Here is a 14502-nt window from a genome sequence, read left to right as displayed (position 1 = left end):
ACGGGACACCGGAGTAAATTCTCGAGCATCTCACACTTCTGATAATCAGTTGTCTGCTTGACGTTTATTCAGCTGTGTAAAAACTATAACTTTAATCTCAGCCAAACCGATTTACTCAGGAACAAATAAAATACTAAAAAAGCCAAACAATAACATTTTTAAGTTATCTAAGTGACCAGTGTTGGGTAAGTTACTTTAAATTAGTAACTTAGTTACATTACTAGTTACTTCCACCAAAAGTAACTCAGTTACTTCAAGTTACTTGTTACTTTCAAAGTAACTAGTTACTAGGGAAAGTAACTTTGGTTTTACTCAGACTTCTCTTGTTAATGTGTTGCTAACTGGATACCCAGCCAGATTGCCAGTCTTCTAGCTTGCTTATTTGCCACAAGTGCACTGTGCCACCTACCAAAGGAAAAGATAATGTGCATATTTTCCACGAGAGAAATCCCACGCCTGGACCGTCGTTGATGTGTCATGTTCGCTTTTTACATCCAACACAAAAACTGCAGTCGTGGTGCTTTCGATTGTACTCAGAACTCGGAAATTCTGCCTTCTGAATAGGAAGATGTAGGCAACACCAGACTGCAGATGAGCTGCATACAGAGCTGGACTGGGACAAAAAAAATCGTCCCGGGCATTTTGACTAGAGACCGGCCCACCATTATAGGAAAAATCATAAAGCCTTTGAATGAACATAAACACTGTTGTGACAGTGATGTACACTGTCTTGATGGTATACTGTATATGCATCAATCTATCAATCGTTTGTTGTAAGACTCAGATAATTATTTATTAAAAGCGAGACATTTTAAATGAGAATAAGAAAGTATTTCCTTGTGCCCCCCTTTCCCTGTTAATGCCCTACATGGACCCCTGGCAACACTTTGCTAGACCCGCCCCTGCACAGTTACTAGCTGTCAGCTACATAGAAAAGGATCCTGGGGTTATTTGTCTCTCAGAAACAGTTCATAACTTCAACTCATTCATGTCACCTAAAAGGTAAACCTGTTTCTCCATCACCTGTTCAGCTCTGATGATTCAGTAAAGACGTCTCCTGGTTTCATCTTCATGTTTCCCTCTCACCACATAACCAAACCATATCATGACCAGCAGGTTTACAGCTGTGGCTCCAGCAAACATCAGCTGATAATAGAAATTAATATTAAATAAATTCTAACAACAGCTGATCAAACGTGCTGCTGTTGTTTACCGCGACATCCGCTGGTTTCCTCTTTCTGGCGCAAAGTGATAAACAAACAAGAGAGAAAAGCCGATCAGCTGATCATTGATCAGTTTCATGATTGAAGTAGCAACAGGAGAGGGAGGGGAGAGAATGAGAGAAGAGGCAGCTGTGCAGCGTAAAGACAGAATAAATCCAGCTTTGTGTCTTTTTCATTGTAGCTGAAGTCCGGGACAAACTGTGTTCCTTTTCACCTCAACACGAAACGCGTAATATTTTCTCTGAATACCAGACGATTCTGTTTTTTAGGGAACGGTTGGCAACTCTAATAATTAACCGTATGAACAAAATAAAGTTCAACATCATTAACATCACAGCACCCACCCAGCTGTATAGAAACCCCGTCATGCTAGCTAGCACGCAGTACAAAAAAGTCAGCACAACGAAAATAAACTCCACCTAAACTTGGTTTATATCTGACTCAGCTGGACTGCAGGTTATAACTTCTTACCTGAAGTTCAGTTCACACTTGGACCGGCGGCCGCCTCGGGTCTCTCCTCCTCCTGCGTCCCCTTTCTCTCATCCACCTGCTGGCCTCCACCACTTGCTAATGTTATTGAATCTGTGGAAGCTCCGCGATAGCCACCACACGAAGTAACGAATAACGAGCCTAAATCCCAGTAACGAGTAACGCGTTCCTGATTTTGGCATAATAACTAGTTACCGTGCTCGTTACCACAATAATAACGGAGTTACTGTAACGCGTTACTTAATAACGCGTTAGTCCCAACACTGTAAGTGACTCATATATGTTTAACCTGAGTAGTGAAAGACGGCGGTGGGTTTGAAGCCGGGAGTCCGCTGCTCTCGCCGGCTCTAGTGAGCCTTTCCCCCGGCTAGCTATCAAGCTAGTGGGTAACAGACGTCTCCGAAAAGCGCTTTTGAAAATATGTGGTGTCTTGATAAACTGAGCAGATATTTGAGGTTTACACAGCTACATTCTCGCCTGAAAATATGTTAAACGTTTATTTTGTGACCCAGAAAGAATAATAAGAGTAATATTAAAACTGCTGCCATTGTTGGAAACTGGAATTGGCTGAGCCGTGCTAAATCTGGGGAAAGTAGGATGCATTTGTCGGCTGCATTTAGAGAAGTCTTCGAATTTGGACAGCCTTCCTCACGTCCCTGTAACGTAATCGGCCTTCAAATGCGGCCTCCGAAGGATGCGGCCTGAATTTGGACACAGCAATGATACCGGATACAGCTTCTTCTTCTTTGGGGTTTAACGGCAGCTGGCATCCTTGTACATGCAGTGCTGCCACCTTCTGTTGCAGTCCGTTATTACACTCTTAAATCCTACTACTTATTCCTGCGTCTTTCAGGATCTTACAAAGCTTCAAATGACGCGTCGACTATTAAATTTGTCGTCGACAATTTTGATAGTCGACGTAATCGTGACAGCCCTACCCGACAGACGGACGTACACCCACCAGTAGTGTTAGTAAAATACTGTATTAGTGTTTAAACACAAAGATGGATGCTGAGTATCTGAAGCAGCTGAATCTCTAAATCAAAGACCTAAAAAGAAGAGTTGCTCTGAAAACAGCACGAGAACACGACCCTGAACAGGTGACCGGCCAAATTTCGATGCTTCTGATTGACTGCAAACCTGGCTGCACTTTGATGTAACTTTGGCAACACGTTACCGACTAAGCTGAGCAAACAGTGCGGTTTACAGGTGAGAGTCGGCCTAGCGCACGGCTCTGTCTCCTCTGCAGAGGTGATGAAGGGCTGAGGCTGGATAATCTATGAGCTCAGCTCGGCTGGCTCTCCTCTTCTTCACGGTGACCTCCGTCTCCTCTCTCGTCCCCGCTGTGGTCAGCAGAGAGTTAGACTCCAGCTCAGCACCACCCCGGGCTGCTCCTCATCCGTCTCCCTCATTAGCATCGCCGCCCCCGCCCCTCCCCCATCTCCTTCATCTCTGTCTCCTACTTCCTTCCCTCCGTGCTTCCCACCGGAGACTCTAACCTCGCTCCCCTCCCTCACTGTGCAGCTGCCTGGGCCCACGGCCAGCGTGCGTGTGCCCGTGTGTGTCTGTGTGTGTGTGTTAAACCTACCTTGGCGGGTCAGACAGACACACCCCTATAATCACTGCAGCGACCCGGCAGCTGCAGCCGGCTTTGATATCATTGCTCTAACCTTTACTTGTCATTATCGTAACCTTTCTACGTAGCTGTCATTTCCTCCGTCATTACACCTCCGCGCCGCCGAGCTCGCAGTAATGCACCGTCAGCTTCTGCGGTGCTGAAGGGCACGTTTAAGCCTTCCTGCCAGTTGTTTTCACCTTGCTGTGTTTATGTAGCTGCAGCCGTACGCTCACACCTGTTGTGAAAGTGCAGCCTAGCTCACAGGGCTGCCAACATGGAGGACGACACCAGGTTATTACAACCGCCGCTGATCGGACGCAACATGAAAAGCACTCGTGTGACGTTGTCTAGGTCAGCCTGGACATCACCTGGCGTTGGTCACGGGGAGGGTGCTGCACCGAACCCTCAGCCATGGTAAACCTCAGATTGCCATGGTAACCTGTAGTCTGCATGGAAGACGCAAACCTGTCTGAAAAACTCGCCAATTACTCACAGAACAGTCGTCCACTCTGTCCCAGCTTCCTTGCCTCACCCCCAACCAATCAGATAGCCGATTCTGCCAGCGGCGTCTTCCTGTTAAAGGGAGTTTTTTCTTCTCACTGTCGCCAAGTTCAGGGGTCATGTGATGGTTGGGGTGTCTCAGTATTACTGTAGGGCCTTTATGTTAGAAGAACTGTTACTGTTGTAACAGTAACAGTTCTTGTAACAGTTGTTACAGTTGTGCTGCTGTATAAATATAAATGCAAACTGGAAACAAAGAACGTTCAGCTTCAAACTAAAAGCTGCGTCTTTATAAAGTTTGTTAAGAATACAGACTTTGTAATGTGTCACGTGAAGATTCATCAACCAGATTAAGTGTTTACTGACAATTGACAGTGATAGTGGACATCATCATCACTATTCAAACAATCCTCTCCTCACAGACAAGCATAAACACACTCGATTATCACTAAATCAAATTTAACACACGTTTGTAATGACGCTAATTCAGTTTACAATAGGGTTCATTCGCTCAGTCAGCAGGTGGCGGTATTCTCGTACACTGGGGAGTAAACTGCCATTAAACGAACAGAAGAAGAAGAAAACCCCTGCACATGCGCGGTACGGATCGGGTAGGCCCGATGGCTGTATCCCAATTCGGGGTCTGCAGCCTTAAAGAGGTGGCTGTGGCTCAGGTGGTAGAGCAGATCAGCTACTGATCGGAAGGTCGGTGGTTCGATCCTTGGCTTCCCCAGTCTGCGTGTCAAGTATCCTTGGGCAAGATACTAACCCCAAATTGCCCTCTGTTCATCGGAGTGTGAATGCGTGTGAATGCAGGTTAGTTTGCACTTGTGTATAGAAGTGCTTGTACGAGTGGGTGTGAATGGGTGAATGAGGCATGTTATATAGAGCGCTTTGAGTACTCCGGGAGAGTAGAAAAGCGCTATATAAGAATCAGTCCATTTACCATTTTAAGGCCGATTACGTCACAGCGACGCGACGAAGGCTGTCCCAATTCAAAGGCTGCTCGAAATGCGGCCCTTGTCACTACCCGATCCGTACCGGAAACCCGATCGGTACCCCGCATGCGCGAAAGGTGTCTACTTCCGGTCGAAGCGTTTTACGATAGTTACAGGTCAGAGTATCTGTTAAGATGTTAAGAATAATAAGTATCTCTTAAAATGTTTCCAATAATGAAGTATTTCAATATAATGTAGACAAAAACAAAAAAATAAAAAGATAGTGACAGATCGGGACTCCCGATCCTTACTGCGCATGTGCAAAGTCGGACCGTACAAATCGGGTCTACCCGATCCGTACCGCGCATGTGCAGGGGTTTTCTTCTTCTTCTGTTCGTTTAATGGCAGTTTACTCCCCAGTGTACGAGGATACCGCCACCTGCTGACTGAGCGAATGAACCCTATTGTAAACTGAATTAGCGTCATTACAAACGTGTGTTAAATTTGATTTAGTGATAGTCGAGTGTGTTTATGCTTGTCTGTGTGGAGAGGATTGTTGGAATAGTGATGATGATGTCCGCTGTCACTGTCAATTGTCAGTAAACACTTAATCTGGCTGATGAATCTTCACGTGACACATTGCTAAGTCAATATTAATAAGTCTGTAATTTGGCGCCATTCTTCTTATTTTACGGCGCTGTTGTTCAATCGGGGGACGCTCTCTGTTGAGGAGAAAAGCATGAATTTCTTTGTATACGGATTATCCATTGTTTAAATGTCCCGGGCAGTCGAAAAGGAGGCAGAGCTGTTGAGAAATGCTAGGAGCTAACTGGGCGCTAACCGTATCATTCAAATATATTGAATGTCGCAATGTTGGCAAAGAGAGGAAGTGACGTAAGATTTGCGCATGCGGGGTACTGATCGGGTTTCCGGTACGGATCGGGTAGTGACAGCCCTGAAATGCGTCCTTCATTTCCCTGAATTTTAACGACGTGGCGGTGTAGACTTCGTGGCCCAACATATCCCAGAATGCATAGCGCGGCGGTGGGTGTGGATAATTTTGCCGAAAAAAAACGGCGGATGAGGGGCGCCTGAAGAGTAAACTTTAAGTACTGAATATTATGTCACTTATTTATGTGCAAATGTTTAATAACGAAGAACATTAAAACATTACGGTTGGCTACATGTCGGCAAAGTTATGTGACATTAGTGACGTTTGTACGAACTTGGTTTTAAAGCCTTTACTTTAAAATATACGCCGTTCAATAGCTGAGCTGAATCTTACAGAGAATGATCAAAGCTCATGTAGAAACAAACAAATGAACAAAAGATTTTCTCCTTCATTTCTGTCAAACAAAGCTGAAAAGTTTCCAGCTGTTAGTATCATGGTTGCTAGGCAACCTGGGCAGCGCAACGGAGGCTAGACCGTCCCATTTCACAAGCCTCGCACTTCCGGCCTTAGCGGTCTTTGAGGACCGTTGAGGCTGCGTACTTTAAGGCTGCAGACCCTGAATTGGGATACAGCCGATATGTACGGTCCGACTTTGCACATGCGCAGTAAGGATCGGGGAGTCCTGATCCGTAAAGATCTTTTTTTTTCGTTTTTGTCTACATTATATTGAAATGTTTCATTATTGGAAACATTTTAGGAGATACTTATTATTCTTAACATCTTAACAGATACCCTGACCCGTAAGTATCGTAAAACGCTTCGACCGGAAGTAGACACCTTTCACGCATGCGGGGTACCGATCGGGTTTCCAGTACAGATCGGGTAGCGACAGTCTCCTTTCCATGTGGAGGAGCAGCGGATCTTCCCTGGCCGCCTCCATAACTTAACTCCTCGCCGTATCGCACGGCAGAGCTCGTCCACCTCATTTCCGCTGCTCTCGCGTATCTGCGATCTGATTGTAATAATGTTCCCAAACACATGAAGCGCCGTCGCAACGACGCTGCTCCATCTGGTGGCAGGAGGCTGCGTAACACTTCACCGTCGTTGGTCATCCATTAAAATTTTAAGATTTTAAGATAAGATTAAACGACTCCTTATTCTGGTACCGACGAGCGACAACAGCGACGATTAGTCAGCTAGTGGTGCACATCCTGAATTTTTTTCCCCTCGCACCAGAAGCTGAAGTATTTTTGCGTGATCTTTACTGCAATGCTCTTTTTATGTTTTATAAAAATTTAAATAAAGTCTCCTCTCCAAAGCGACCTGCTGTCGTTTCTCCTCCACACGAACAGAAATCAGATGTGTTCAGGGAAAAAAGAATGTCTAATTATTTTTACTTTTCGATTCCCCGCTGTGCAGCTAACTGAAGAGTAGTAACTGTAATCAGACTACTGAATAACAGCACAGTGGTGTGTGACAGCAGCTCCGATGTCCTCATTCATCAGCTGAGGGCAGAGAGGCCGACGCCAAGAGTCAGAGAGAGAGGAAGTGCAGACTCTCGGCCCTCCGGTGAGTGTGTTCAGTGTGTGTTTGTGTCCTCGCTGCACATGTGTGTGTGCATGAACAGTGGCAGTGGGTGAAGTCACACTCTGGATCTGCAGCATGACTCATTCTGCCAGCTCATAGCGGCCTCTGCATCACACAGGACGCCGCACGACAGGATAAAGCTCAGCGACGAGTGTCAGCCGAGCAAAAGGCTTCACACACACGCACACACACACACGATCCATCCATCCTCTGTTTCTACGTGACTGATCAGCTGTCTTTAAAGGCATCACTCTTCAGCAGGCTGCACTTTTAATGGCCTAAAGCTTTCTGACATTTGCACTTCCCTAACTGTGCGTGTGTGTGCGTGTGCGCCTGCGTGCGTTCACATCCTCTCGTTTTCTGAATCTTAACCTCCCCTCCCAGCTCAGCGAGCTACATCGCCTACGACAGCTTTGATCTACGAGTTTGTTTGATCTTGGAAGTTTGAAAATTTCATAATTTATTGGTAAGTAAATCATCTGAATGCGAGTAGATGGTCGTAGATGGAGGAGGCAGATGGTGTCGGATCCATTCATCAGCCGGAGTGACTCAGTGCTCCATTATTATGTCAGCAACGCCACACAAGCTCCTTATTAAGCAGGATGCAGCGAGCAGAGATGTCGTCCTTCAGCCGGAGGCCGCGGGTTCAAGTCTGTGTTGGAAATCATCTGCCTCACAGAACAAAAGCAAGATGCCGAATCTGAGGCGGCAGCAGAAGGAAAGAAAGCCGCCTTGTAGCTCGCACTGACCTTTGAACTCCGAGAAAAAAAGAGGCGCTCAAGTATCACGTTATGTGGGATTTCCAGGTCTGTGCCACCGAGACGTGCTGATGTGGAGGAGAAGGATATAAGAGTGAGACGTGTCACAGCATCTGCACATTCAGCAAAGAGAAGATCTGAAGCTCTTCTGTGTCACGCAGCTCCACTGAGGACACCACTGCATGACTTCTGACACATCCAGTGTTGCTCAAGCTCTTCTGAGAACAACAAAACTTCACCGGCATCTCCTGCAAAAACACAGAGATCTCTGCAGCCAAGCACAGGACACACCTCCTCAGACTCGGTCAACTCGGAGCTCAGACATCGTTCAGCTCATTTCTGCTGCGTCTATCCTGGAGCTTGTTTTTTGGTCTCTGCCCACGGCTTGTGGTCACGGATCGACCAGCAGCTTTGCCTTCTGCACAACAGAGCAGTACAGCGTCCGCATCACTGTCGAGCAGCCCGGGTCAGACTGGGCGCTCTGCCCTCTTTCAGCTCTGAGCTTCCAGGTGCCGACTGAACTGCGAACCGCCCCAATGAAAGGTGGAGGTTGTCGCTCTAAAGGCCTTTACTCCGAGCAAACGGCACGAAACCACACATTAACAGGTCATACAGAAATACTGTTGTTGTATATTCAATAACGGTGCACGCTGAGCTACACTTATTTCCAAATGCAGTAGTCTTAGATGGAAACTTGTTTCATGAAGCTCTCTGCGCACTGTTCTTGAGCTCATCTGAAGGTCACATGAGCTTTGAGGTCTGCAGCGATTGACTCTCCAGAAAGTCGGTGACCTCTGAGCACAGGTGACATCCTATTACGATACCACGCTGGAATTCACTGAGCAAGCCATTCTTTCACCAACGTTTCTAGTCTTATGTAGACGGTAAATGGACTGCTTCATATACAAGCTTTGTACAGCTTGCCTCATCCACACTTTTAGGCTCTTTCTGTGGATTATATACGTTATTTACATGTGTGTGAAAACCTCGTATGAGGATGACAACTTCCAACCCAGAACAGGGACCGCAGGGCCCCGACCTGGACCCAGGTCTGGTGAGCTCCAGGTCTCAGCCAATGGGGTCCGATCAGAACAGCCAGGAGGAGTCACCACAGGGATCCCAGAGCGCTCCACGTGCAGGAGCAGCTTTGGACCTTCCAGTCTTTCACATAATGATATAACTGTTCAATAAACAAGGTTGTTGTTTTACAGACATTGTTATCAGCTCGCCTCCAATAATCTAACGTCCAAACACAGCAGGAGGTGAGCACGAGCAGCGACCTCCAGGAAAACGAAGGCCACCTGTGACATCAGGGCGGCTGCATCCATCTTTAATGGGCTCTGTGGGTAAAAGTTGTGAGTCCAGGCGAAGCCTGCTTTGATGCTCGCTCTCTCTGCTCGTCATTCATCGGCGAGCCCGCGTCACCTTCCTGCCTCGCCATCTCTCCTGCTCCGGGGAGCCACCCACACCAATCAGCAGACGGCGTATGATCCTCACACACTCACCTACGCCATATAGTGCAGCTGACTGCAGGCTGAAAGCACCATATTGAGTGTGTGTGTGTGTGTGTGTGTGTGTGTGTACACCAAGTCCAGAAGGCCCTTGAAATATGCACAGCAGTCCTATGCATAATACATGGGCACAGCAGGAAGAGAGAGAACTTGTGAGCAGAGTGGATCTCCACCTCTCCATCTCTCCACTCCACCTCTCTCCATCACTGCTGCTGCTGTGCATATGTTTTAAATAACAAGCGTCTCTCAGGGTCGTTTGTGGGTCAGAAATGATGATGGAGGGAATGCACGAGGGCTGCAGAGGTAGACGAGAGATGGATGGCAGCAGCGGAGGGAATGAGGTGAGACTGCGTGGTCACAAAGACACACACACGCATTTTTATGCTTGGCAGGAGAAGAAACAGGATATGAAGAGAAAGGAGGCGAATGATTCACTGTTTTCAGTCAGCTGAGACCGAAAGCAGCCAGCGGCTTCAGCAGAAACACCGACTGTCAGGAGGTCAGACAGGCTGCAGCCGCCGCGGGACGCCGAGCGCCGCTTTACTCGTTTACCTCCAGAAAGCTCCTGCAGGACAGCACGAGCTCTCAGAGCCTTCCAGCTGCCGCCGAGGAGCCTGGTGCAAGAATTACAAATGCAGAGTGACCTGTTTCTAGACCATCTGCAAAAGCTGCCTGAGCTCTTCTGGTTACAATCAGAGCTGCAGATACGCTTTCAAACAACTCCATGAATTTAACTTAAAACACTGTTCAAATTATGCACAACAACAAAAGTAAAACCATCTCCAGCTCCTCAAATCATCCTCTCCAGTGTCACCTGACCCAGGAGACGTCACCTTCCTGCTCTCTGAGATTTCTATGATGTGCCTCTGCGCTGTGCGGTGTTCATGGACCCGTGTGTGCAGATACACACATGTGATCAGGCAGGTAAACACGAGTGGCCCACCTGAGTCTGTGATCACCGTGTGGGTGACTCTCTTTGGGTGGAGCCAAAGTGTAAAACTCTTCATGGACACGAGTAATCACTTAGCACGTCACCGTGGAAACCAAGACAACAAAGACTTCATCAGGATCTTTTCCTAAACTCAGCCGCACTCCTTGGTTTTAGTTAATAACGTGTTTAAAAATGCTAAAAATAAAAACGTGAAAGTCTGCCACGTGTATGACTTCAAGCAAAATGATTTGCTGCTCCACCCACTCCTCCAACCTGATGGTGCCGACCTTTTTCACTGTTTCAAACAGGAAACTATTAACTTTGTGTACAATGAAAAGAATCAGCACAAATCAGAGCAACGAAATCAGCAGATTAACTGTGACAGTTTCTCAGGTTAGTGCAGAGTTGAAGACGACACCGCGCAGGTGGAGGAGAACGTCAGCTCCACCCACACGTAAACGTCCCGTTTCACGCCGAGCGATGCTCCGCTCACAAACTAAAAGGACTCACAATCAGCTGTTTGAGGCCGTTGAAGGACTGATCCACGAAGTTGGCTGTGAGGACCTGACGCTTCGCGGCCGCCGCCTCTCCCAGAAAACGAAGCATTAGGTCCTTGACGGCGTCGCCCTGTTTTTAAAAACACAGAAATTCAACATCATCCGAAAGCAACAGGACAGAAACGTCCTCGCAGTCACCTGAACACGAGCATGGGCGGGTTTACTGCTGAGGGATCAGAGTTCCTACCTGCAGGTTGTCAAACTTGAGTCCTGGCATGGTCAGTCTGCTGCTCTCCAAGTAGGCGGGGCCGTACTGCTGCGTTGCTACGGAGATTAGCACCTTCCTGGTCTCCTCGCACGGCAGCCAGGCATCGTGGCGCCTGTCTGCCTCGTTCAGGCTCAGCGCCGTCGCAAACGCGTCGTCGCTGCCTGAAAACAGCTGGTTGAAGGGCTGTGGTGGGACAGCTGGAGCTGAGGTGGGGGCGGAGCCTGGAGCCGAGGCTGTTTGAGGTGTGGGTGGCTGGAGCTTGGGGGATGGTTCAGCAGGGGCGAACGCTGAGCTCGGTGTGGGAGCGCCAGAGTCCAGGATCCCTCCGGGGGTAGAGATAGAGGAGGAGGTGGATGAGAGCTTGTGGTCGGGTGCTTCGGCGGAGCCTGGAGGGATCTCAGCATTGGGGTTGGACACGGAGATGAAGGAGGAGGGGGCGGTAAAGGAGTCGAAGAAGTCGGACGCCGGGTTGGTCTGTCCGTTATCTGTGAAGAACTTGCTGAGGCTCGGGCTGGGCTGGCACACAAGCGCCCCCGCCATCTTACTGGGCGTCACGGTGTCTTCGCCGCCGCCCATGCTGAAGCTGGGCGACTTGATGAGGGTGGGCTGGAAGCCGTCGGGCACTAAAGACTTGGGCTGGGTGCCCTGGCTGAATATGGTGCACACGGGGACAGGCTCGTCCTTTGGTTTGGTCGCTCTGGTGATCTCCGGCGCCGCTTCCTCGCTGCGACTGTCAGACAGACTCTTCACGTCACCCGGGGAAACGGCGCTGGTCGCCACTTCCTCTGGTTTTTCCTGCGAGCCTCCGTCCTCCTGCTCCTCCACCGAAACTTTAATCTCAGTCGTATTCTGTCCGATCTCGCTCTGCTCCTCTTGGTTTCCCTCCACCGCGTTCTCCTCCTCCTCCTCCTCCTCGCCTCCATCCAGGAGGGAATCGATAGGCACCACGTCATCCTCCTCGCTGTTATTGGGCGAATCAGAAATCATGACGCTCTCCATCATCTGGTCGTTGAGCTTGTCCATGAGGCTCTCTGAGGGCGTGGCGCTGCTGTCCTCCTGTGGTGTGGCAAAGTCCCGACCTAGATCGATGCTGTCCTCCTGGGGCAGACCACCGTCTGTGGGCGGAGTCTGACCTGTGGTCGCCTCAGGAGGGGCCGGAGCCGAGACTTCCTGGTTTACATCCTCTACGGCGATGTCCAAGGAGACCGGCCGCTGGGCGTGAGCTTCCCCGCTGTCCATCTCACTGCTCTGCACACAGAAACACACAAACACATGAACCAACAATTCCTCTCATTGTTGTGTGGCGTTCCTGTGAAGCAGGAACACTCATTTCCTGTCATTCTTTATTGTTTTCAAATTTTATTACAGGTCTCTGCGTCACGGGACAGAAACATCAGGTGAAAGAGGACAAAAATGTCCAGTTATGGTGTGTAATTTATGCCTGTAGAGGAAAACTACAAGCTGGAAACAAGTAGAAAGATGTTTTTAGGGTTGGTGACATCGTCTCACTGTTGGTGTAACGTGAACTGTAAAACTAAACTTTCAGAAAGTTTGACTGTCAAAACGGTGTAAAAGACAACAAAAGAGATTCAGTCATTAAGACTCCAAATTTTTGGGACAACTTTAAACTTTCAAAGATGTTTAAAGAATAAAGTGAGAGCTGGGACTACAAAGCAGGCGTGCCAACGGCGGGAAAAAAATTCCACCCTCACCGCTTCCACAGGAATTAAGAGGATGAGACGCAGGGAAACATTGCTAATCAAATGCATTTATTAACTGATCATCATCAGGGTGAGCACCTCTGTGAAACGAGAAGTTTGGAGGTCTGGAGCACTAAGATGCGTTCACGCAATGACACAATCGTCTCAGGAGTGGACGGCCCAGCAAATTCACCCCGAGGTCAGACCCTGCGATGCTCAGGGAACCAGAAAAAGCTGCATCTGAACAAAACACAAGACCTCTGGAACAAACGAGACCAAAGTGCTGCTCAAAGAGCTGTGCATGAACGAATGCTGCAAACCTCAACGACTGAAAGAAGAGCGGGCCAAAGCTCGCCCACAGTGATGACACAGACCGATCACCGCAGGTGTTTATTTAAAAGTAGTTACTGCGTCCTGATATTTTGACTGTAGGATCTGTAACCTCTGAGGGTGTTTGAGGCTACCTCGATTAAACCGTGGTTAAACGTGTGGTTGCAGTGACCTCTGGGCCAGCACAGCTTGGTTTCTGCCCGTCAGCTCTTTAAACAGCCTCCAGGAAGCCTCTGGTGTGGTTTATTTTGAATGTCAGATACCTTAAATCAGCATGAATCCCACTTCCTGTAGTCTCGTCGCTTCCTGTAACTGTAAACACAGTATGGTATCTCCGTCTCTGTCAGCACTGAGCTGCAGCACCAGAGCTGCTCGGCCTTTTATTCACGATTACACAGGAGCCGGTACTCGGATTACCAAGTCGGTAAAACCGGTTATTGGGTCTGTCTGTCATGCTAGTGCTACTTTAGCCAACTAGCTCAGGTAAGCCAGCCGAGCCGCTAACCGTCAAATGCCGCTAACAGTGTTTTAAAACAGCGCAGAGCGTCTTCAGCTGCTCCGCTGCCGCTAACATCACCGCACAAACAGCCGCAAACGCATAAAAGACCAGGAAGAGAAGCAGGACGGACTGTTTACTTACCGTATTGCAACCTGACAGACGCGCCTGTAACACGCATGCGTCACACAGTACAGCTACTAGTACGGTGCGTCAGAGAGGACATGTTTCATGGTTGCTATTCCGGATCTTCTTCTACGTTGTTTTTAAAGCGTAAGTGTCGTCACACGGCCGTCGTTGCGCATGCTATCCGTACGTTTCAGTTTTAAATCGCGGAAGTGAGGCGCTGTGTTGTGTTTGGAGCAGAAAGGAGCGCAGAGGCGCTTTCTGAGCGAAGCCTTTCATTAAAAGAATCAAACCGCGCAGAGGACGCAGCGCAAATGGAGGACGACGCTCCCGTCATTTACGGGCTCGAGTTTCAGGTGCTGCTGCTTCACTGCGGCTCCATTCATTCCCGTCGAGCTGTCTGTCAGCTGCCTCTGCGCTGGAATCTTGTATGTAATCCTTACTCTGTACTTCGTTACTCCGCAGGCTCGAGCTCTGACGGCGCAGACAGCTGAGACCGACGCTGTTCGCTTCCTCGTGGGCACGCAGTCACTCAAGTTTGACAACCAGGTGAGAAGCACCTGTCCACAGGTGACGGGGAGCTCGGGATTAGGCGAAATCATGTAAATACTAAAAAACAGGGACCCGGGGGAGGCGT

General features: G+C 48.6%; 2 protein-coding genes across 4 annotated transcripts in view; one reads left to right on the top strand and one right to left on the bottom strand.

The window, feature by feature from the left end:
• trappc12 (trafficking protein particle complex subunit 12) overlaps positions 1-13961 on the bottom strand; it is a 29288-nt gene extending 15327 nt beyond the window's left edge. Inside the window, exons 1-3 of one of the 2 annotated variants that reach the window (XM_082516788.1) lie at positions 13884-13961; positions 11193-12461; positions 10959-11075 (exon numbers count right to left, since the gene is read on the bottom strand). In XM_082516788.1, coding sequence (XP_082372914.1) covers positions 10959-11075; positions 11193-12452 — 1377 coding nt within the window. In that variant the 5' untranslated portion in view covers positions 12453-12461; positions 13884-13961. Of the gene's footprint in view, positions 1-10958; positions 11076-11192; positions 12462-13506; positions 13856-13883 lie in introns of those variants that run through there. The other variant, XM_082516789.1, reaches the window with a different exon arrangement.
• A 105-nt stretch (positions 13962-14066) lies between these two features.
• Positions 14067-14502, top strand: part of eipr1 (EARP complex and GARP complex interacting protein 1) — a 50420-nt gene continuing 49984 nt past the window's right edge. The window contains exons 1-2 of one of the 2 annotated variants that reach the window (XM_082516808.1): positions 14067-14221; positions 14331-14414. In XM_082516808.1, the coding sequence (XP_082372934.1) occupies positions 14180-14221; positions 14331-14414 (126 nt within the window). In that variant the 5' untranslated portion in view covers positions 14067-14179. The remainder of the gene's footprint in view (positions 14222-14330; positions 14415-14502) is intronic. The other variant, XM_082516807.1, reaches the window with a different exon arrangement.

Source organism: Aulonocara stuartgranti (genome assembly GCF_965226115.1).
Source record: "Aulonocara stuartgranti genome assembly, chromosome: 19".
NCBI lineage: Eukaryota > Metazoa > Chordata > Actinopteri > Cichliformes > Cichlidae > Aulonocara > Aulonocara stuartgranti.
Note: the sequence above shows the minus strand (reverse complement) of the source record. Positions and strands in the feature narration are given on the sequence as shown.